This window comes from Antennarius striatus, chromosome 9 (genome assembly GCF_040054535.1).
Source record: "Antennarius striatus isolate MH-2024 chromosome 9, ASM4005453v1, whole genome shotgun sequence".
Classification (NCBI taxonomy): Eukaryota; Metazoa; Chordata; class Actinopteri; order Lophiiformes; family Antennariidae; genus Antennarius; species Antennarius striatus.
Genome location: NC_090784.1, coordinates 23,918,499 through 23,941,079, shown reverse-complemented (window position 1 = coordinate 23,941,079; position 22,581 = coordinate 23,918,499). Strand labels below are relative to the sequence as shown.

General features: G+C 48.3%; 4 protein-coding genes across 5 annotated transcripts; 1 reads left to right on the top strand and 3 right to left on the bottom strand.

Annotated features, from left to right (window-relative positions):
* Positions 1–278: 278 nt before the first annotated feature.
* scnm1 (sodium channel modifier 1) lies at positions 279–3,370 on the bottom strand. 2 transcript variants are annotated; one of them, XM_068323265.1, is made up of 7 exons: positions 3,216–3,370; positions 2,985–3,055; positions 2,817–2,905; positions 2,585–2,718; positions 1,897–1,997; positions 1,548–1,784; positions 279–1,462 (listed from the first exon to the last, which is right to left on the bottom strand). In XM_068323265.1, the coding sequence occupies exons 1-7, from the start codon at positions 3,264–3,266 to the stop codon at positions 1,345–1,347; spliced, it is 801 nt and encodes a 266-aa protein (XP_068179366.1). In that variant the 5' UTR covers positions 3,267–3,370; the 3' UTR covers positions 279–1,344. The 2 variants fall into 2 exon arrangements, with proteins under 2 accessions (XP_068179366.1, XP_068179367.1); XM_068323266.1 differs by having other exon boundaries at positions 290–1,462; positions 2,624–2,718; positions 3,216–3,369.
* lysmd1 (LysM, putative peptidoglycan-binding, domain containing 1) lies at positions 2,836–6,873 on the top strand. Its single transcript, XM_068323267.1, has 5 exons — positions 2,836–2,973; positions 3,359–3,828; positions 3,964–4,159; positions 4,576–4,838; positions 5,525–6,873. The coding sequence occupies exons 3-5, from the start codon at positions 3,989–3,991 to the stop codon at positions 5,703–5,705; spliced, it is 615 nt and encodes a 204-aa protein (XP_068179368.1). The 5' UTR covers positions 2,836–2,973; positions 3,359–3,828; positions 3,964–3,988; the 3' UTR covers positions 5,706–6,873.
* Positions 6,874–7,024: 151 nt separating this feature from the next.
* Positions 7,025–12,666, bottom strand: tnfaip8l2b (tumor necrosis factor, alpha-induced protein 8-like 2b). Its single transcript, XM_068323268.1, has 3 exons — positions 12,464–12,666; positions 8,235–8,558; positions 7,025–7,464 (listed from the first exon to the last, which is right to left on the bottom strand). The coding sequence occupies exons 2-3, from the start codon at positions 8,550–8,552 to the stop codon at positions 7,222–7,224; spliced, it is 561 nt and encodes a 186-aa protein (XP_068179369.1). The 5' UTR covers positions 8,553–8,558; positions 12,464–12,666; the 3' UTR covers positions 7,025–7,221.
* A 3,002-nt stretch (positions 12,667–15,668) lies between these two features.
* Positions 15,669–22,127, bottom strand: LOC137601509 (soluble guanylate cyclase 88E-like). Its single transcript, XM_068323712.1, has 17 exons — positions 22,113–22,127; positions 21,843–22,010; positions 21,576–21,708; positions 21,021–21,195; positions 20,693–20,784; positions 19,879–20,136; positions 19,649–19,793; positions 19,400–19,525; positions 19,193–19,313; positions 18,506–18,635; positions 18,097–18,243; positions 17,875–18,021; positions 17,645–17,801; positions 17,342–17,451; positions 16,340–16,429; positions 16,119–16,237; positions 15,669–16,029 (listed from the first exon to the last, which is right to left on the bottom strand). Exons 2-17 carry the CDS (start codon positions 21,968–21,970, stop codon positions 15,669–15,671), a joined length of 2,439 nt encoding a protein of 812 aa, XP_068179813.1. The 5' UTR covers positions 21,971–22,010; positions 22,113–22,127.
* Positions 22,128–22,581: the final 454 nt, after the last annotated feature.

Sequence of the window (22,581 nt, the reverse complement as noted above, 5' to 3'; positions counted from 1 at the left end):
TAGTTTGTTGGTGGAGTAAAGACGTAGCTTCTGTGTTCTCGTGACTTTTGTGTTCTTTTCTTTATCATTTTTTAAGTAACTTATATATAATAATACACAGGTAAAGTTAGAATGTCTATTGGTTGATCATTTTTTTTTCATAATTTAGGGGATTTCAGGCTTTTTTGAAATAATTTTCTTTACTTAAATGTTTAAATTTAAGTAGAGTTCAGTCCCGTTGTGGGTTCAACTCGTATTCCACTGCATTTGCTTTAATGGCCGTTCAGCTGGTTTCCGCGGCGACTTGAAGACGTTATGATGTAAAATCATTACATCATAAATCTACAGTGACCATTATGTGGTGATATCCTCCCAAGGCTGACGGTACTGCAGCATTTATGGGTGTAAAAAATCCAACACGCTAATCCCTTTAAGTCCGTCCTGATCCTCTGACTCGCCTCAAGCACCTGAGCTATTTTTACCCCCCAAGCCTGATGGGAAACACAACCTGCTCCGCCAGGCTCCAGTTACCCCCTTCCTAATTTCAGACGCAACCTTGCATGAGCGGCCCGGCGCGGTTATGAACAGAAACAGCTGCTAACCTCGGAGGACTGCGACAGCATTGCTGCTGAAATTCTTTCACCTGTTTCCTGGTTTCTTCAAAGGGCAGCGACTCGACGCCGAGTCGGACGAGACGGTTTTCAGGTTGCTCAAAGGTCACGTTGTGAAAGGCTTCAGGGACATTTGGAGTCATGAGATTCTAATCAACGGTTGGTTGGAGGTTTGTCAATAAAACAGGTGTATTTATGATTGCATCACACCAGGTTGTGTGATGCTGAAAGGATTGGCGTCGAATTAAAGGAACCGTTCACCCCAAAATCACAACCTTGTATTTTCGCACTGGAATGTTTTTTCTGGACCAGCAGTTAACACGAAGTCTACACAACTTTTGGGCGAACCGCTCCTTTACAAGTCATCAGAACTTAAATATCGGTAAATTTATCTTCAGACGGGTTTCCAAGAGTTGGTTTGTCAAACTGCCGAGTCAGCAGAACGGCTATCTTAAGACCTAATGAAGTTAGCCTGCTGTCGACACATCACGGTAAATCCGTCTGGCTCCCGCCGCCGACCCCGGCGCTGTTATCAAATTCATACCGAGTGGTGAACCTTCACCGCCCAGATTAGCACCGGCGCCGCCTCTGCTAACGCTAACGCTAACAGACTTGGTCCAACTGGGAGGAGGTGAAACAGGGACAAACTAACATTTACGCCTGAGAGAAGATTTTAATCGATAAAAACAGTCACGACGCTCCTAAGGATGGTCAGAGCGACTTTAACATCAAACACATCCGCTCTGCGTTCTCTTCACCTCAGCGACTCGTGGGTGGGCGGAGCAAGCGAGGGAGGCTCCTCCTCATCCGAATCAAACTCTACGCTCTGGTCTTTGACCCACTGGCCGCTCCGGTCCTTCAGCCAGCCCTGGCTATGAAACAAAGAGACGCAAAGTCGTTAGCAAACTGCGCCGCTCGTGTTTAGCGTTGACAAAAAAAACCAACATGGCGGTGCACCTTTTCAGCTTCAGGTAGTGCTCCAGCTCACTCCTCCTCTGGGCCGTTAACGGCACTGCTTCCTGTTTCCCAGCAGCCTTTAGGTCTTTAAGTGCTGTCCCGCCGCTGGATCTGCTTTCTGATAAACTGTTGGAGAAACTTTCCTGGCAGACTCTTTCCGGTTCAGAGGATGATCCGCCGGACTTGTTCCCGCCGGCGGCGGAGGTGGAGACGGGTTGTTGTTTTTCATGTTTCGTACTGGAAAAGAACAAGATTAATTTTCAGTTTGTTATCGCGGCGCACATTCAGCAGGCAGAGGATGTAAAAGCTTAGCTGGGGTGTTAGCTTAGCGGCCAGGTGTATCACTAACCTGGTTCTTCTATGGCAGCTGTCGTAGGGGGAAGTCCTCAGCAAAGCGTGGTGCGTCAGACGCTGGGTCTGTGCCAGCAGAGGGGCCGAACAGGAGGGGCCCTTTAACGCAATAGAACACATGTGGAACAACAGACGTGTCTTAAATGCCAAGTCAAATTCTTCCTCGGTTCTGCAGCAGAACAACAGCTAAAGGTCAGTACAGAAAGTCCTCAACCTACAAACACAACTGGTTCCAAGAGGTTGTTTGTAAGCTGAATTGTTCGTAAGTTAGATGTTCGTAAATCGGACGTTGGTAAGTCGGTTGTTCAAAAGTTAGATGCTCATAAGTCAGGTGTTTGTATGTCAGATGTTCGTAACACAGATGTCAGTAAGTCTGTTGTTCATAAGTCGGATGTTCATAAGTCAGATGTTGGTAAGTCGGATGTTCATAAGTCAGATGTCTGTAAGTCGGTCGTTCATAAGTCAGATGTTGGTAAGTCGGATGTTCATTAGTTAGATGTCTGTAAGTCGGTCGTTCATAAGTCAGATGTTGGTAAGTCGGATGTTCATAAGTCAGATGTCTGTAAGTCGGTCGTTCATAAGTCAGATGTTGGTAAGTCGGATGTTCATAAGTCAGATGTCTGTAAGTCGGTCGTTCATAAGTCAGATGTTGGTAAGCTGGATGTTCATAAGTCAGATGTTGGTACCTGGAGGACTTCCTGTCCCGTACTAAACGCAGCCCCCACCTGTCCCATGTCTTCCTTCTGGACGTAGATTTCTTGTCGTCTTTTGGTGATCTCATTCTTCAGCCGTGTTTTCTTGCCGTAGAATGATTTTAACCCTGATAAACGCACACGGGTTATTTATCATCAATCAGTTTCACCTCAGCTGCCCTCACATCTCAGCTGAATGATCTTCCACCACGACAGACCGCCTCACCTTCCAGGTGTCTCCTCCCCTTCCGGTGGACCGACAGCGTGCCGACGGTGTCGAACACGGGTCGGTAGGAACAGACCAGACACGTGTACCTGGAGACGGGGGGACACGGTCAGGCTAACGGTGTCCTCAACAACATCTGGACAACAGCTTTCACAAAGTCAGGTTCACCTTCCATTTTTCAAAAGAGCTGCTTCATCTTCTGGGATGAAGCTGGACAGGAGATCCGCCACACGCCGTTTCTGTCACCGAAGTTAACGACAAGGAGTAATAACACATTTATAGCTGGACCATCGCCTTCATAGCCTCACAAGCTAGGTCTAGCTAGCCGGATGCTAACCATAACAATGTAACATCTCATCTCACGTCCCTTCAAAAAAATAAAAATAAATAAAGTTTTACCTTCAGGATGTTTAACTGACTCTTGTCATCGCCTTCCCGTTTGAAAGACATTATTTATATTGTTGATAAAGTACGAAATTAACACCTAAGTGATTAGCTTTCAAATTAATACGCGATAACGACAAGTTACTTCCTGTTTTCAGTGCTGCGTTCGACGTCGTGCAGAGAAATGGGGTGAATGGACATCCCATTCGAATGCGGCGTTCTACTCATTCATGACGTCTGCTGTTTTGAAGTTAAGCTTTACTCACTTTTACAAATTTCACACTCACTTTTATTAAGTTATGAAGTCTGTATAACTTTAATAATGATAATAATTACTATGGGTTAATCCTGTTTGCAAACATAAAATCCAAGTGAAGATTGAATGTTCGACCTTTCTTTGGTACATTGAATGCGACACTCGTGATGAATCATGGGATATGGTCGCAGCCTGGCAACAAGGCAGCAAACAACTGAGTTGAGTGAATTTTTAGGAACTTTTTCAGTAGCCTTTTAACTTTTTTTTGACAGAAACAAGTGGATAAAATTTGACTCTATTGATGTGTCGTCATTAACCGGCTGGAGTGCCCGACAACCAGTCTCAGTTACTGGTCAAAGAACGAGCTTTACGGTCGGTGCTTTAGCTAACCGGCTAACTAAGCTACTAATTAAAGCGTTAGATGCCCAGGAAGGCCGCGGTGCATCACGGGAACTCTTACCTGCGCTGACGGTAAAGGTAATTTACATTTCGATGCTCGGTCACCAGCTTAAAGCGGGGTAATTCGTCCAGGATGTCCGGGGAGCGAGCCCCTCTGCCGGCCGGGGAGGACGGCCTCCTGCAGGGCGGCCGGGCCCGGTCCTACGGCAGCCTGGTCCGCTCTCCGGTTCGACAGAGACGGGTCGAGCACCAAATCCAACCCGGGGAGACGCTCCAAGGCCTGGCGCTGAAGTACGGAGTGTCCGTGAGTGTTGCTGGTTTCTACACGTTTAGGGTCACAACTAAATATTCTACACATGTTAAAATATAAAGACGGGAAAGGTCTGATGGATTCTAGTGTGAAAGGTACCAAAATAAAAGTGTGTGACGTCACAGTAAACGTCCTTTAAGTGTAGTCCTGGAGTAAACGTGCTCTCCAGTCTGTTAAGTGTCATCAGCTCTACTTAATTACAACAGGTTCCTACTGTAATCACATGTTCGTGTAAATCCAGTGGATCAGTCTAATGTAAATAATGAGCCCACAAACCACCAGAAGAACAGCTGTTACACTTTATTTACCCAGTGGGCTGCTGTCTGAACACCCCACACATGCTTGGAATGCTGTCCTGGTTTCTTTTGAGCCGACTGATGAAGACTGATGAAGGTCATCTTGTTTTCCAGATGGAGGAGATCAAACGAGCGAACCGGATGTACACCAACGACTCCATATTCCTGAAGAAGTCCTTGTCCATCCCCGTGATGTCGGACTGGTGTCGCTGCAGCGGGGCGGTCGGTTCCGCCTCAGAGGACGGCGTCCAGACACAGAACGGCGTCTCTGAACGAGTGTCAGACCTCAGTCCGGTGGACTTCATGAAGCGTCTGGACGGCCTGATCAGTCAGTCCAAGCAGGCAGCCGTCAAAGGGTGTCAGGAGGCGGAGAGAAGGTACACATGGCGCGTTTACACCTCAAAGAAGTTAAACTGTAATGTGTGAATGTAACAGTTTGTCGTATTTGACAACATTTGTCCTGCAAGTGGGGAAAAAGAGTCTGATGTCACTTAAAAGCAACAAGATTCTCGTTTCTGATCTCCAAGAAAAATTTGTTTCCCCTCCAGTGAACGAATCAAACAATTGAGCATTGTTTTGCTTTAAAAGCACATTGTGTTCTGCGTCCTGATTGGCTGTAGACCTTTGTCAATCAATCTCTTCCATGCCGTGTCTCCTGTTCGGTACAGAACGTGTTGGGTTTGATAAATTACCATCAATCTCTGATCTTTAGCAACATGACTCTGAAGTTCTGGACTGTATGTTTGACAGTTTTCTCCCCAACAAACCCCCAATGTCGACCTAACGTTCTGCACCTTAAAGGCACCTGTGGTAGCACCCAAGAGACAGGTAGATGCTAACCATCGCACAAAACGTTGGTCTTCTGGACACGTTAAAGTTCAAACTGAGGTTTAAACTTTGACAGTTTAAACAAGAGAGAAAACTGTGAACACGATGTCTGAGAAAAGTGTAAAAAGTGTGTAGTGAGGGCTTTGACAGTCTCACAACATCGGACGCAAAACGTCGCCTGCCGTCCAACGGACAACCGACTCAACGCCTCTCTTCATGTGTTCGCCACCCACAGGGTCGCTGCCCTGGAGGCGGCGTGCGCCAGCAGGACGTCGGACCGGTGGCCGCTGACCAGGTCTCAGAGCGCCGTCACGTCGTCCGAACTCCAGCACGCGCCCCGTGGCGCTGTGCCGCTAACCATCACCAGGCTAACCAGGAAGCTGAGAGACAGCGAGGATGAAATCTTCCAGCTGTGACCCTGATCGTCAAAGGAACTCTCCCAGAATGCAACGGGGTGACATTCGGCCTCCAGCATCATTTAAATCCAGGAGCAGACCGTAGAGATCGCCTGTACCCGAGAGCTGAAAGCCATTGTGCTAGCGTTAGCTACAAAGCTAACTGGGTTTAAAAAGCTGCACTTCAGTGGCGTATTTATTTGTTGAGACGTGTCGGAGGAGACGACCCGTGTTCTCCCACATGTGCTTGTGTTGAACTTCAGGAAATGAGAATCACGTTTAGAATCTGGTGTGGGTTGGGTCGTGTGATTCTGAACGCTACCTCACGGCTCGCACCGCAAAGCCACTCCACATTTCTACCCCAAAGAAAACAAACACGCCAAAGAAATTTACCTCCACACTCCCACGCCGACGGTTCACGGAACGTTCAGGAAGGAAATGTCGGATGTCAAAACTCAACCAAAGACTCACAAACATGTTTGTTGTGGAGGCGCTGGTGTTGACATCGGGGTCAGAGGTCACACACACAAGGTTTCAGATGAGAAAACATTTGTGAATCAAGACTTCTCAAATAGTTTTGGGACCTCTGGGCTTCTGTGGAATTAAAATACTTTCAATTAGTTTGTCTCATCTTGTGTTCTTGAAATTTCACCCTGATCTTCTACTTTTGAGAAGGTGAGCAGTTTAATGACTGAAGGTGAAATGTTTAAGTCTAAGTTTTTATTTGCACATGAAATTGTATTTTTTCTGCTGATGGAAGCTGATGTTACCACAATTTATAAAAAACTCCTCTTAGAATGTATTTTGTCGGATTTTTTTTTATTTGTTGTAAGAAAATTCCTTTATATTTTATTTTCATTTTAGCTTCAGAATGTGTTCATTTATCAGGTTTACATGTTTAAAATTTGATCTTCCTCTATAATTGAAAAAAAAGAATATATTTTAGCATTTAAATGCTAAATTGCAATAGCAGGCTAATATTTTAGGTGTTTGATTGGGTTTTATTACCTATTATTTGTTCATTTTTTCTCTTTGTGAAATAAAAACCAAAGAATAGTCCGATTAAAGCCAGGTTTCTCGTCACTGATGCCCTCTAAACGTGTTTTACAGTAGTTATCCTCTGATGGGTGATTTCTTTGTTATTGGCTGCTTTGTCCTCTGGACTCCAGTAAATTCAGCGAGTTGCTGACGGATCCTGGCCACCAGGGGGCAGCGTTCGATCACAGAAGATTCTCTTCTGCTCTGTTCATTATGCAAACTGTCCAGCTGAGTCATGACTCAGAACGCCGGCGGTTTAAAATCTAATAAAACATCTGATAAAGTTTGTATTAAGTTTCAAGTTTGGATTAAATCACAATTTTACAGCAGATATCTGAACTTTACACACGAGGAACGACTCCGCCAGAGTCAGTGTTACCACAACGACGAGTTTTGTTCTCAAAGTCTCAGCAGCAGTAAGACCAGTTCCACCCAACAGGTGCGGTTATCCTGAAGATCTCCCAGTGGTTGACTCGAGGGCGCGGGGGCGTGGCCTCAGTCATATCGTCCCCTCCTCCACCAGTTTGTTCAGTCCTTTGCAGATCTTGGAGAGGTTGGGTCGGTAGGAGCTGTTGGGGTCGTACAGTTTGGTCAGGAGCTCCGGGTTGGAGTAATGGTTGAACACGTGGTTGATGCGTCCGTGGGACTTGGGGGTGAGGTGGTTGTGGACCAGCTTCAGTAGAAGGTCCCTGCAGCCAATCAGGAGGTCCTCCATCACCGTCTTGTCGAAGGTGAAGTCCACCTGCTCCACAGAGATACCGAGCGTCAGTTTTCATCTGATATATCGGCAATATTTACCATCCCGGAGTCGCGTTTCACAAATGAATCAAAGCCGTTATCGGGATGCACGCCCTTTGAAAACACGGCGCCGCTCGAGTCCATCAATTACATGGAAAGATACGAGCAGCATGGAATCATGGGAGTTCCTGATAAGAACCTGTCAGAGGTGAGATAGTCAGAGGTAATAAATTCCATCACCGCTGAGGTGAACCACGTCCCCGGATGTCTCAGAAGGGTGATCGAATCAAACACACCTTTGTCTTCTGACTGAAATCAGTTGTTAATCCTTTCTGAAAAAAGGTAAATAAATGATGAATTATTTAATTGATGTTTTTGCTCAGGGACAATTTGATGCCGATGATAAACCCCAGGTCAGGAGTTGAGGGTGCGGACGTTGTGACCTGCTGTCTTGTAGATTTAAAGGTTAATTTGAAGCGTTTAGCTAACAGTTAACCCAGGACTGAATGCATTCTGACCCCCAAGCTAACATAGGCTTTGCTAATCACAATTCTAATACCCTTCAAAACGGGCTAGTCCTGACGTTAGCCTGAGGCTGGTTGGCCTTGATTTGGGGCGGCTGGTTTGGGGGTATCCCCTGACGATGGGGTGAAAGAGTGAATTAACATTAGCTAAAACAAGTGCTGCATGCATGTCACAGCCCTGAGTTGTTAAACCTGACTAAGGTAGCACAGCATTAAGGCTAGCTGTAGCGTTAGGGCTTGGACAACTCGCCTCGTAGAAGCTGATGGCCGTCATCGCCCCCTGGTTGAGCTTCTTCTTGAACTCCTGGGCCGTTCTCAGCTCATCCGTGTTGAAGCGGTTGTTCCGGAACAGGATGGCGATCTTCACGGCGATCTTGATCAGGTCTTTGATGACCTTCTGGGCCTCGGATTTGCTGCCCGAGTACTCCTTGGAGACGTGGTAGAGTTCGTCCAGGATCTCGCTGGTGGTGTCGTCGATGAACATCTGGACTGAGGCTTTGGTGGCCATGCCGCTCAGGATCTTCTTCTGTGCCCTGCAGGCCAAGTCCTTGGAGTTGAAGGCGTCCATGTTGGCCTGAAATGTTGGGGAGAAGGAGAAGTGTTTTAGTCATACTTCATTTGTATGGTCAGTTGAGTTTTTGCTCATTCTGGTTGCAGGTCTTTGTTAGCATCTTAGGAAACTAAAGGAGATATTTTAAAATATAAAACTTTAAAAGACTCCATGCAAGTTGTTCACTGTCATCTGGAAACCCCAGGGTCCCTAGTTGACTAGAAAAAACATTCTTTATTCCTTACTTTAAAGCCAAACTCTTCACAGCGTCAAAAGTAAAAGTGGTGCTTGTAGCCAAGGGCTAGAAAATAGTAGTTAAAAAAGGGGTATGAAAGCAAAAACACCTTTCAATCAGATGTCTGTGTGGGCTCTCAGTTAATCCAGGTCATGGTATTCCAAAACTGTTTAAATCAATCCACTGGATTTGAAGGGTTAATCAGCTGGGACAAGACCAACCACCAGCAGAACTGAAGAAGCCTCTTGGATGAGAAGTGAAATGTCTTCAAGAAACTTTCTTAAAGTCCAGTGGATTGACTTAAACAGCTTTGAATCTTTTCAATCAGTTTGGGACCTCTGGGAGTCTGTTTTAAGAAGAGTCTCATTCTTCTTCTGTGGTTTGGGGGAACAGTGTGGTGTTCGCTGGACAAAGAGATTCACTGCTCCTCTAACGCCTCCATGAGACGCTGTCAAATAACAAGCAGGAGTCGTTCCTCTTTCCTCTGAGCAAGATTTAAAACGCGCTGAACGTGAAAAGACGAGTGACGGCTCCGAAAATAAAGGAGGTATTTACGGAGGTGGCCTCGGATGAAGTGAGGATCGCTTTCACTCCTGCTTCCACTTGGCTCCACTTCAGTTTCTGCTGCCAGACAATGAGCAGCTTCAGTGGAGGAGCTGGGGGTTAAATGCTGCGTTCAAGGACCGACTGTTTATCATCATGGAGGCAGGGTGGGGTGGGAACATCTGTTCAGTTCAGACCAAGTCCCCCAAATCATTTACGGACTTGACTTCCTGCTAGTTCTTCAACTTCCTTATATTTTTCGTCTGAATATTCCGAATAAAACAAAACTGAAGCGCTTTGGAAACAAACTGTCAAAAGTCGACCTGCTTCCCCGCCGGGTTTGTTTGTTTTTGTGTCTGACATGAACATATGAGACCAAAAGGGACAAGCGCCATGGAAAACACTCCAGAGGGGGTTCTAATTTCTCCAGCGGGAATGGAACCACACCTAGCATCCCTGGTAGATCCCCCCCTCCCACCTCCAGCATCCGCACGGCTACGACAGGTCAACACATCCATGTTTGGATTGGACTGTTGGGGCAGTTTGGATCGTCTTTAATGACGTTTTATCTCCTTGTAACATCGGGGATAAAAGCAGTCGGATACTGAGGACCGTTCCTCGTCCTCAGATCCATGGACATGTTGGAGCATCGGTAGTTTTCCACACCAGAACTGACTTCTGGCCTGTGTGGACACGAATCTGAACAGGGAGGCTGCATAGCTGGGGCAGGTCCCTACCTGCTGCCTCCAGATTGCATCAGTGCTGGTGGGGCAACACCAGAGACGGAGCGCCCCGAATGCCACGGCCGGAATAACAACGCCTCGGGGGCGGACGTGATGGCGGGCAGCATCCCAAAGAAACAGCGAGGGTAAAGACTAGCATGGAGCATCTCTTATGGTTGTCTTAGCCCCCTAGCTAGCGCAAAAACGTTCTGAAAGACAGGGGCCAATCAGGCAACCTTTTTGGGGCCCTGTCCTCACCGATGTCTGCATCCAAACATTCACCACAAACATTTTGAAATGCATCTGCAGGCCATCAGACAACCAAGAACAGATTCCGTCACTCCTAGGAATCTCTCGCTCCGACCACCGCCCACCTCGGCGTGCGTTGCCATCCTGTCCGCAGCGTCCACAACGAGCTAAAGGTCACTTTCTTCAGATATCTCACTAACTTTCATTTTACAGGCGCCATCATTCATTTTAATTCCTAATAGCTCACTTTGCGACGCTTGGAGCTGCGGATTGTTTCCCTGCAGAGAACGGAAGAACATTCATTAGTTTAATTTCCCTGAGCGGTGATAATGGTAGCGGAGCAGCGTGGTAGCTTTTTCTGATTCATGCTTCAATCTCATTTATTTGCTAAAAAGACCGCAGGGATTTGGTGGGACGCGCACAGTGTGCAGTCATCAGCCGGTATTCCTCACGGAGAAATGTGACTTCGCAGTAAGATCGCGTCGCTTTTGGGATGTTTGTGCGTCTGAGTTGTGTATTTTATGCTGATCTGTCAGGTACTTTGGAGACGCGCAACCACCGTCCTTCAGTCGGCCATCAGTTCATTGCTTCTGGTGGGTTTAAGGGGATTAAGGAGGTTACATGTGTTTGATTGTTGTGCGTTTGTTGCCCCAATCCCACCCCGTCTTCTGTTAAAAACCCCATCCTGCTCGAAAAACAAAGGGGGAATCAAAAAGAGGAACTGCCTATGGATGGTGCCTCCTGCCCCGGCCCCTCCACCCGCCTCGCGGTGAAGCATCTTTAAACAGTAGGTTAATGGACATTAAAGGAGGCTGCTGATTGGTGGAGCCATCCAGGCAGGCCAGAGAGGTAAATATTTAGCATTCCTCAGATGACTACAGCCGCTCTGTTTGTGTTCGTGTAGGAACTTGTGCCCGTTGGGTTTCTAGAAAGTGGTTTCCGGTTGTTTTTGGGGCAGATTTAGTTTTTTCTAACTGGAGATAAATCACGAAGAATCAAAACGTGGTTTGTGCTTTTATCAGCTCGATAAACCTCGAGTCACGGACTTCCAGCCACCCCCGACAGAAGGGGGTCGGGTCTTGTTTGATCGGGTCAAACAATGAGAGACAGGCTGGTGGTATCATCAGCATTAAGTCAAGCCTGCAGGAAATCAACTTTCTCTTCTTTAGCGTAGCATCTGCTAGCGTTATCTCACCATCAGCGTGTCGCACCAATCACAGCTTTGCCTGCAAAAGCGTCACTTCCCTTGAGGTACATCGCCTGTTCTTGCACCACCACATGATTTTATGATGGTGATGAAGACAACGGCGACCTCGCTGCTTTGCTGCTGAGCTTCCTGTCGGGAGGGTCGGGGTCAGGACCTGGACCTGTTTGTTTTAGTTGACTAATTGTAATTCACTGGACTAAATCCTCATGGAAGGGTTGTGGTTGGGTTGTTGGCGCAGATACTAGCATCAGTCCACACAACCGCTACCATCCCACATGACCTCATAGTTGCAGAACCTGTATGCAAAGATTTACGACCGCACAAACAGGCAGTCTGATTACACTGCATCAATAAAGTAGCAGTGGTTTGCGGCGGGTAAGGTAATACCCAGGTGTATGTTTTTGAAATACTAACAGATTGGAAGGCCAAGTTCAGGTGTCCTCATCCGTCACGTCTCAATGACCCCCCTCTCTTCCGTGTACCATCTTATCGACGGACGAGGACGAGTTTGGAAACTGTCAGAAGGCAGATTTTACGGTTTGACTTCAGCATTGCACAACTGCCTGGAACTGTCATTGCTCAAGCCTCCACCCATCTGCAGCGCCGCGGAGGGGAAGTGAAACAGACAGCCGTTTCCAAAGCAGCGGGCGACTCGTATTAATCTCTCCACCTGATCACCTGATCAACCCCCCCACCCTCATTCTCACCCCGCCCCCCCGACAGGTTAAATCAAAGTAGGCCAGCGAAGGAGGGAAAGTCCACTTGCCTAGATCTTGTCTAGATCTGAGTTGAGCAACTCAGAGGACAAACACAAGTTGGTGTTTCTACGTCGGTTTGCCCCAGCTGGGGCATGTCTAGATAAAGGGGGGGCAGGGTTGGGGTGGGAGGGGGTGAGAAGAAGCGAGAAGCGGAGACTCTGTTTGCGTCTCCCGGGTGAATACCTGAGAGCTGGAACCCGGTAGAAGGGTCTTACCTGTGTTTACTCTGGTCCCCCCTCCCTCCTGGTCCTCCTGGTTGCTTCAGAACCCCGTCCCTCTGCTGTCCGTCCCAGGTCAGCTGGTTCACGCAGATCCCTTCATCTCCACGGCCAGAACCCAGAACACGAGCCTCCTGCGGTGTTTGTGTTGCTGTTGCCACCCGATCTGGAGACTACGTTGAGTTGGACTTCCTTGAGGAACTAAATTGCTACGACACACCCCTTAGTCTCTCTCTCTCTCTCTCTCTCTCTCTCTCTCTCTCTCTCTCTCTCTCTCTCTCTCTCTCTCTCTCTCTCTCTCTCTATCTGCCCCCCACCCTGCTGTCTCTCTGTTGGTGTACTGCTGACGTTGTGCCTCTGCTTGTCCAGACAAGTGAAAACCCCAGAAAGAATTCAGAGGTAATCCGGTGATGCGTCCGCGTGAAAAGGGAGTGGCTTAACCCGCGTTTTGTTCACCTTCGCTGGAATGTGGCTCCTGTCAGAGCACTGGTGCTCCGAGCCCCCCCCCCCCACGTCCTTTATTTAAGGTGGAATAACAACAAACCCCTCTGCGGTGCACTTTCAGCCACTGGAGTCCTGATGGGGGGCATCCTGCTCTGGACGCCGGCGTTTTCCAGTTTGGGCTCAATCATTTTTTGCTTTGTTTGTTTCCGTTATCGTTTGTTTATCGTTACGTCACAAAAGTGCGAAGGGACGATTGATCATCCCGCCTCTCTTTTCACGCACGTGGCGCCAAAGTCTTGATTGAGCGATTTTCGCAAGACAATTGACGTAGATAAATTTTCCGATTTCGGAGGAGAACATCAACTTCCGGGCTATAATCCGTTACCCTAGGGTACACTTCTTTTACCCAGGGTGTCGCCAAGGGGAGGGGGCAGCAATGATGTCATCACCACTTCCTGATTGATGCATCCAGTCCGTTTGGTGCGTCCTAACCAGGTCCTGAAGGGGTTGGATGTACAGTAATCCCTCGTTACTCGCAGTCAATATGTCTTGAAGCGCGAGTACGTGTCTTTTATAGGGTTGAAGTTGTTCCGCCGCCCCCCAGGTTTGCATCCCATAATCGGTTTCTTCATTTACCTCCTTACTGTCCTTAAACTTCTGCCTGTGGTTCTTTGATGGTTTCCTGCTTTAACTCCTCCCATCAGAGCGTCGCTGTCCTTGGATGCAAACGTACGTAAACTCATCTAGTCTATAAATCCGGTGTCTCCATAACGACCGGCGTGATGTAAACGACGCACTTTGTTCCTGATAATCCTGAGAAACAGCCAATAAAGTTGAACCCCCCCAGCCCCCCCACCGTGGTGACTTTCACTGCAGCGCCGGATAATAAAACCTGAAGGCTGATATCGCTCTGATGAACGAGGCTTTGTTTGAGGCGCCGCCGTAAAAACCCACAACCTTCTTTAAGTCGTGTTTGAGTGAAAGGTAAAACACAGATGAGAACATTATGGGATGTAATTCAGCATGAATTCCCCGATTCTTCCAGAACCAGGAAGTGTCCGCTGGTCTCTGCTGTTTACCTCAATGACAACCAGCTGCACTGAGGGGGCAGCTGTAGGACGAATCGTCCAATCAAATCCTGCCGATGTTAATCGCTGTCAGATGTCGGGGTCAAAGGTCACGCCGACGCCCAGATGGGGTGGGGGGCGGCGGCTCCTAATGGAGCGAAGCACACCTGCTTTGTTGTTACCCCCCGACCCCCCCTAGAAGAAATTAAGTTGAGTAAAGTCAGCAACTAGATTGAGGTCTGTCGCCGTGGAAACAGACAGGAAGTAGTGCTTAAGCGGTTTCCTGATGGCTTCCTCTTTATCGTGTAATGACATCTCGCAAGGAAACATCAGAAGGGAGCTCTCGGTGTGTGTGTGTGTGTGTGTGTGTGTGTGTGTGTGTGTGTGTGTGTGTGTGTGTGTGTGTGTGCGTGAAGGAGCACACACACGTCTTTTGTTGAGCTCACACCTGCCGGTACACAACTTACACACTCGCCTCTGTTGGTGATGAGCTAATAAGAGAAACTTCAATTATGTTACTTATCGTTCATTAAAAGATCACACACACACACACACACACACACACACACACACACACACACACACACACACACACACACACGTAGAACAGCAGTGTGTTATCAGCGGTGACTAAGAGGGGAAGAACTGACCTCATAACCACGAAGGTCAGGGAGGTACAGGCTGCAGGTTTGATGTGAGGATGAGGAGGAGGATGAAGGAGGAGGTGTGAAACAGATGGAGGAGGTGAACAGATGCTGCTTCAGGGGGGGCTGGAGATTTCATTTGATTAGTCTGAGCTAACAGGGATTCACTCCCCCCCTTTCACGTCCTTCTGTCTCCATCGGTTCTGTTTCCCACCTCGTCCTGCAGTGGCAGCCTTCAGCCTCCGGGTGGCGCTGCTCTCCGCTCCCCTTCACCCTCGCAGTAAGACGTCAATGTGATGAGACACTTCGCTCCTTCCTCTACTCCTCTGCTGCTGCGACTCTATTTTTAACCTCTTCCCTTTTCCGTTTGTTCTTCTTCTGCTAACTGGCGACGACGGCCTGCTGCAACTTCCTGCAGTTTGTTTGAAGGCCTGAAACCCCCCCCCTCCCTGAAAAACTACTTCTACACTTTTTTTTGACCCAACTTGTGGGAAGTTTCACATTTTTTTGTGTCACATCAAGGCAAAAACTTTTTCTACTTATATATTTATATGTCTTTGGGTTCTGCTGGTGATCCGGATCATCTCCAGAACTGGGTTCTATCTTCTACATAAATGGACACCGTCACATTTCGAGTCGGATCTGGATCTTCCGGAGCTGTTGATTCAGACAGAGACCAGTAGACTCATGACTGTACATCTGGTTTTATATAAATAAACTCATACAGTGAACAAAGCCGCGTACAGGAAGGAGAACGTTGTGAAGGTCTAACCTACAGACGGACATAAAATACACCCCCTGGAATGAAGGAAACACTCAGAACGTCACCATGAAACTCTCTGGATCTGCGTGGCGTTTGAGTCTAGAGGACATTGCAGTTCCCTTTATTTTTAAAGAACAGTCCACGTATGGGGGAACGTTTTGGGGGCTGATCAGAGGGTTTTTAATCTCAGGAACCTCAAACGGAGACGTTCAGAAACCAAACTACTTTTGTTTTAAGATAACTTTTGTTGGCGTCGTGTTGACCTTCACACCCCAACAATCCGCTCACAGGATGGAGCAGGAGGCGCTGCGGACGGGCAGGTTGGTGGGCAGCTTGACGTACTGCTGCCTGAAGCTGTTCCTCTTCATGCTCAGCAGGGGCCCTGGGTTCTCCACCTCGTCGCTGGGGGGCAGCTCCAGCATGGGGTTCCCCTGGGGAACCTCCAGCCGGGCCCCCTTGTTACTCTTCGCCCGTCTGACCTTCTCCTTGTCCTGCAGCTCGGCGGAGAAGGTGGGGGGCTCGTTGGCGGCCTCTGGTGGCGGCGGCGCGTCCAGGGGCAGGTCACAGGGGCTGGGCTTCCCTTCGGCTTGCACCTCGTCGCTGGTGATGACGGAAAGCCCGTGTTTGGCTCTGGTGCTGGTGGACCTGGAGATGTTGGAGGACGTTAGCGCTTCTCAGGACTTCGTAGGGCGTTCTCCTAAACCAACCGGATCGAGACGCCGACCCCGACTCACCCGTCAGAACTCTTGTCCTCCGAGTCTTTCTGTTCGCTGTTGTAACGGAGCTCCGCTGGAGTCTTGAAGGACAGGTCTTGCTTTCCTTTCAGCCAGTAGGTCTTCATGTAGCCTTTACCCTAGAAGCCGTTGAGATAATGAGAACATCTGAGATCCAGAATCAGTCAGACGATCACCTTAAAACTAGAGAAACCAGGACCAGGAGGAGAACAGCCACTGACCTTCACGAAGATCTTACCCCTCTCCTCAATGATGTAGGGCTCGTGTTCCAGGTGGTCTTTGGTGGTCTGGCTGATGTGGATCTGCATGCCCTGTCCACATAATAATAATGTATGTATAATAAAGTCTGGGCAATTTATGGGTTTAGTCAAAGTAAACACGCGTGTCATCAGGCAATTATTGATGATTCAGCTGATCTTGTGGAACCAAACCAGAGTTTCTGGTCATTTCCTGTGAGGTCACTGATTCCACCTCAGATCTGATAGAAAAAACTTGCAGACATGCTTACTTTCAGACAAAGGGCACGCTCTGATTGGCTGATTTATTCTGAACTACGCCCACCAAACCATCAAATCAAGTTTCTGACAAGTTTATAGTTTGAGGATAGCTGGAGATGCTGTACGCCTAAAGACCTCTGATCACTGGTTCCTCAGATAATGAGAGAATCTCTCCTGAAGAACCTTCAGAGGAACCGGCTACCAGATGGTTCTACCAGAGGGAACCAGGTACTGGATGGTTCTGTTGGGAGGGAACCAGCTGCTACAGGGTTCCATCAGTCTGGAACCCGTGGGTCTTGCATGTTGGATCAGTCACAGTTAGGGTTAAAAGTCGTCGGCGGTGTCCTTCATCGTTTAAAGGAATGAACTATCAGAACCACGAGCTCCATTTGAGCTGAAAGCCGTTTCAAATGAAGGGAAATGAAAACATTTAGCTTAGTGGGCTCTAAAATGAGAGGTTTATTCCTTTATGGCGGCGTATGGAGGGGAATTAAGCCTGCAAACTACCTCTGTTTAATTCTCTTGTCATCAAAACACAGATTCTCCACGTATCCTGACATTAAGTTGTTTTCCTGTAAGCAATGGAACGTAAACAAAGTCATTATCTTGTTCCCTGAACTAAAACAAAGCGTTCCCAACGCTGTCAGGTGTCACACAGGTGTACACGAGCTGGAATCAGGTGCGGGAAGGGGCAGCTGATGGTTTATGAAGTGTTTGTGTAGTCACCACTCCGTTGCTCTCCATCCTGGAAGCCGTGTTCACGGTGTCACCAAACAGGCAGTAGCGAGGCATCTTCAGGCCCACCACGCCGGCCACCACCATACCGGAGTGGACACCTGCAGGGGGACAGGTTGCCCAAACATTTCCTGTTAAATTTCATGCCAGAGTTGCAGTAAAAGCAAACAGAGGACGTGTTGAAGTCAGGACAGTGCCCTCTAGTGGCAAAACGGTGTAAATCTTCAAGGTGTATATTTGTGGCTGCCTCAAAAACGGTAAACCGAGATACCCAGGTGTCTCATGGGGGCTCACCGACTCTGATCTGGATGTTGTCGCCGGTGGACGGGTCCCTCAGGTGGTCGATGGAGCTCAGCATGTCCAGGGCCATGTCGCAGATGTGGTGCGCATGGAAGGTGGTCTTGTTGGGGACGCCCGCCACCACCATGTAGGCGTCACGAATCGTCTCAACCTGGGCCGAGATGTGGAGAAACCTGTTTGTACCGAACAGCGACGGAACGGCTAACCGCTACCCTACGACCAACCTTGTAAACGTTGTGCTTCTCGCTGAGCGTGTCGAAGACGATGTAGATCTCGTTCAGCATGTCCACCACCTGCATGGGTGTGATGTGGATGCAGATCTCGTTGAACTTGACCACGTCGCTGAACAGGATGGTCACGTCCGGGAAGACCTGGGATACAGGCAAAGGTAACGAGATGGACGCTAACCGCAGGGGTTTTTGCGTCGTGGGTGTTGGATCTGGTACCTGACACGTCTCCAGCGCTGTGATCCCCTTCCGGAGGCGATCGGCCACAGCTTTAGGGATCATGGCGTACAGCAAAGAGTCACCCCTTTTCTTCTCTTCGTCCAGCTTCTTGATGATTTCCTGCAGCTGAGCGTATTTCTGTTGCTCCTGCAGGATCGGACAAGTCTGCCATTACCTTTTTCCTCTTTTATAGCTCAAACATCTTTATTTCTCTTCTCTAATCCTCTTAATCCACATCTACTGCGTAACTGGAGTGGATTTAAAGGGTGACATAAAAAGAAAAGCGGGGCTTTCACCTGGTCGAGACTTTTAATGGAGGTTTTCATATTGAAGGACTTAGAATCAACCAATCCCTGGTCTGATAGTGCGTCTTCCTCTGATGCTCTTCACCTGGGGGAGGAGGACTCACCTGATCCAGAGCCAGCTGAAGCTCAGCCGACTGCTGCGTTCCGGCCAAAATGAGCTCTCTGCTGGAGTCGTGGAGGTTCAGGTCGTTCACGTAGACCCCCATTTTTATCATGTCCTCCACCGTCTCTATGCTGCAAGAAGAAAAGGTAAAGTCAGAAACTATGAAAGTTCTGAAAAGACAAGAAAGTTACTGAATTAGCAGACAGGAAGTCACGTGGAAGAGAAAACATATAATACATAAAAGTATGATAATATAATAAATCCTTAATTCAAAGTTTTCTATTTAAAGAAACCTTGACGCATCCTACGAAATCTAAAAAAATTGATGCACAATATTTTTAATTTTTGTCTAAAAACTGATATTTGCCAACTAATTTTGACTAATAATCAATTGTTTTTACAAGAAATACAAAACTTTTCAAAATATAACTCGAGTAATAAAACTGATCAACAGTACTTAATAATTTGTGTTTATTCAAAGCCTTATTTGATTTGATTTTATCGTCAGATTGACAGAAATGTTTTGGTTTCTAGTTTTAATTTAAATCTCTAGGTCTTGATGAAATACAATAATAAAGAAAAGTGTTAATTTAATCTAGATTAGGATTGGATTTGCTTGCAGTCTGGTCTGGGACCAGTAACAACCTCTGACCACCAAACACAGTTGGTCTACAGGTGGGGGTCTTACATGGGGGTTCCCAAGAAGATGAGGGAGTCCCACTGGGGGACGTACTTCATCTGCCCCTTCAGGTGCAGCGGTTTCTTTGGGGGCTCCCTCATGTCCTCAAAGATGGTCTCACTACACTTTCCTGAAAAGAACCAACGGGATTAAAGACATGCTAGCAGACTGTAAGCGGGCGTGGCCTCGGTTAGCCTGAATCGTAAATGTTCCGACCGGTGACCGTCTGGAACGCCAGCAGCTCGATGTCCTCCCCTCCGGAGTTGGCGGGGCTGTTGTACTGGGTGAGGGTGCTGCTGTACTCCTGGTCCGAACCCTTCATCTCCTCCACCGCCTTCGGTTCTGAGGAACAGAGATGATGACATGCAAGACCACACTTGGTTCATATCTGTGTCCGCGAAGGCCTTAAAGGCACCCTCAACCATCTAGATTAGACCAATCATGTTCATCCAAACGGGTCAGTACCTCTCTCTTCTTCCCTCTTTGCTTTCTCTCTGTCCTCCTTCTCCTCCGGCTCCTCCTTGTTCAGTTTGGGTATGCTGATCTTCTGCTTGCTCTCCACCACGGCTTTGGACAACAACTCGAACACATTGTTCAGGTGGGTGTAGATCTAAGGAGAGTCCGAACAGAAGACCTGTTTCGTCAGCAGGGCGGCGGTCTGAGTCGTAATGGCGAACCGGACCTTCTCAACTCACATTGTCCCAGCTGAACTCCAGCATGGGCCTGACCAGAGTGAACTCCTCATTGACCTTCTTGCCCTGAAGGTCGGAGAAGACCTCCTTGAGGCCATCTCCGATGCGGTACATGGTCATGTCGCGGCGGAAGATGACGCTGAAAGGGAACATGTCAAAGAAGATACCTCGCTTCATGGGCAGCTTCTCGTAGCTCGGCGCCGTCTTCTGCTGCGGCATCCGGTGCTTGAAGGCAGCGTTGTCGAAGTTCATCTTATAAACCTGGACCAGCAAAGAGAAGCTTTAGCAGCTTTAGCATTTCAACTACCAAGTCCTGAAGATGCTAACCCTCAAAAACAGTGTGCAGTGCGCCATCGTGCATTTGCGCATCAACGCTCGCGACTTCACCTCATTGTGGATTTTTAGTAGGCAGTCATGTGACACCGTACTAACCGCGAATAATGAGGGGCACTGTATTTGTATTCCTTATTTATTGGTTATTAATGTTAATAAAGTCACTAGTTATGCTAATATAAACACCCTAACCAAACGAAGAGCTTGATTGGATACTGAAGAACCATCTGCTCTGGGGACAACCAGCAGGTGCTGACATTGACGCTACTTGACGCCATGGCAACACTTATTCAATGTTGTACATTTCCGCTCTGTGCTGCTGCAAATTATGAGTTTACCCACAATCCCCTTCCAATAAACACTTATCCTCATCCAATACACACTTCCTGTCTGAGTGTAAATGAGGTCCCCGGCCGGCGTCAGATGGAAACCGTCTGACACAAAGTCGACTTTGACGTCGGGTGAGGGATACTTGGGTACGTACCACATACGTCATCTTCTCTGTTTCCTCTTTGGACAGGATTTCCACTTCGATGTCGGTGTTGTAGAACTGTCGTCCCACTTGAGAGAGTTGCCCTGCAGGAGGCAATGACACCACCATGGATGGGGAGGGGGTTCAGGTTCGCATGGAGGGACGGTATCCTCATCAGCGAGGGCATTAATTTGACTTTTCAACCTAGACTTTTGTTCGTATAGCAGAAAACTTGACTTTCCCACCCTCCCAGCTGCTTTATCACTACCTATCTCCACTCCACAAGGTGTGACTTTGCCTTCATGACCTCAGGGGGCCAATCAGGCGCCCCGTTGGCTACCTTTGACGAACTGGGTGAAGCCCTTGCGGGTGCTCCGGTAGTGTAGTGTGAGACTTGTCTCGCACTCCTCTTCCACGCAGAAGCTCGGCGGCTGCACCTTGGGGAAGGAGAAGCGGAAGTATTCGTGCAGGTTGTCCAGCTCGTTGATGAAGTCGCGGACATTTCGTCCTAAAACCTGGAAGAGACGGAAGCAGATATTTAAATCACCAAATTACCAAAAAAGTTTTTCTGATTTTAATTTGAGATAATCAGACGAGTCACTTTGGGTTGGAGTTAACGTTCTTTTAAGTCACTTCCTGTTTGATCTTGTAGTCTCTCCCCTTGTTTTACTTGACACTTCCTGTTCTTAGATTTTCCCGCCCTAATTAGCCCCATCTTTTGCTGATTGGATGTCAGCAAATGATGACAACCAATCAGCAAAAGTTGGGGGACCTGTCTTCCTTCCTTTGTGGTTGTTTTTTGGACTTCTTTTGGTGTCTCCTTCTTGCCTCGAACGTCCGTAAGTCCTTCATTCTTCTCTTTGTCATTCGGAACGGCATCTAATTCCGGACTCACCTTCAGGATGCGCTCGTATCCGTAGTTCCCGATCCTCTTCACCATGTAGACCCCGAAGGCGTACATCAGCTCGTCGTGGGTCTTCCCCAGAACCTCACCGGCTGCCTTCGCCAGCCTCAGGATCAGGTTGTCGCTGCGGAGAAAGTTAATCATCCGTGTTTGCTCGGCGTTCCTCATCCGTTCTCTGAAGGTCACGACACTGATCAGTATGTTTGAACTGTTCCTGTTCGACCCCCCCAGTAAAACAGTAAAACAACCAGCACCTACTTGTACATCTGGTGCCGGACGAACTTGAGGTGGGGGATCTCTGCCCGGTTCTCGATCAGCCTCCACACATCCTCCCCGTAGGATTCGTTGATGTAATCGTTCACCGCTTCCAGATACAAACCGTACATCTTGGAAACCTCCAGACTGACGCCGACCTTAGACTCTCAGCTAAGGGGGGGTAAAATAAAAAAAAAAACATCAGTGGAGTCACTTCAAATCCATCCGTCCGACTCTTTCATCCTCCTGCCTGGATGGAAGATTTGCTTCTACCTGCTTCTCACTGAACCTCATGAAACCTGGGGTGACCTCCTCATACGCCAGCTACATCTGACAAGAGAGAGAGCAGGGGGGTAAATCTACTGCCAACACGCGTCTGGTAAAAGTTCTGGAGTATAAGGCGCCCCCCCCTGCTAGTTCCCGCAGCGGAACACGGAAAAACAACCAGCGTGAAAGGAGAAGCCCGTCGTACCTGCAGTTCCGCGGCGCTGTGTCGTCCTGGGGTGCGACTGTTCCGGGCGTCGCCTCACCCTGCTGAGAGTTTCCACCTGCAGATGACAGCCCCCCCAGCCCCCATCACCCCCCGCCCCCCCGGGGACACTTACCTGTCAGGTCAACAGGCGACTGATAATAGCTGTTCCGCAGCGTGTTTGTGGCAGGTGGCAAAAAAAGAGGCTGAAATTCGTGGATTTCACCCCCCAGCTGGCAAAACACTCCGAAACGATTCCTGCTATATATATAA

Coding starts and splice junctions, on each gene's coding strand:
- scnm1 (XM_068323265.1), bottom strand. CDS start 3,266: ATGTCTTTCAAACGGGAAGGCGATGACAAGAGTCAGTTAAACATCCTG. Junction 2,719..2,816: donor GGGGAGGAGACACCTGGAAG/GTGAGGCGGTCT, acceptor TGCGTTTATCAG/GGTTAAAATCATTCTACGGC. Junction 1,998..2,584: donor CGGGACAGGAAGTCCTCCAG/GTACCAACATCT, acceptor ATTGCGTTAAAG/GGCCCCTCCTGTTCGGCCCC.
- lysmd1 (XM_068323267.1), top strand. CDS start 3,989: ATGTCCGGGGAGCGAGCCCCTCTGCCGGCCGGGGAGGACGGCCTCCTG. Junction 4,160..4,575: donor CGCTGAAGTACGGAGTGTCC/GTGAGTGTTGCT, acceptor CTTGTTTTCCAG/ATGGAGGAGATCAAACGAGC. Junction 4,839..5,524: donor TGTCAGGAGGCGGAGAGAAG/GTACACATGGCG, acceptor CGCCACCCACAG/GGTCGCTGCCCTGGAGGCGG.
- tnfaip8l2b (XM_068323268.1), bottom strand. CDS start 8,552: ATGGACGCCTTCAACTCCAAGGACTTGGCCTGCAGGGCACAGAAGAAG. Junction 7,465..8,234: donor CGGCCATCAGCTTCTACGAG/GCGAGTTGTCCA, acceptor TCTGTGGAGCAG/GTGGACTTCACCTTCGACAA.
- LOC137601509 (XM_068323712.1), bottom strand. CDS start 21,970: ATGTACGGTTTGTATCTGGAAGCGGTGAACGATTACATCAACGAATCC. Junction 18,636..19,192: donor ATCTTCTTGGGAACCCCCAT/GTAAGACCCCCA, acceptor TTCTTCTTGCAG/CATAGAGACGGTGGAGGACA. Junction 18,244..18,505: donor TTCAGCTGGCTCTGGATCAG/GTGAGTCCTCCT, acceptor CCGATCCTGCAG/GAGCAACAGAAATACGCTCA.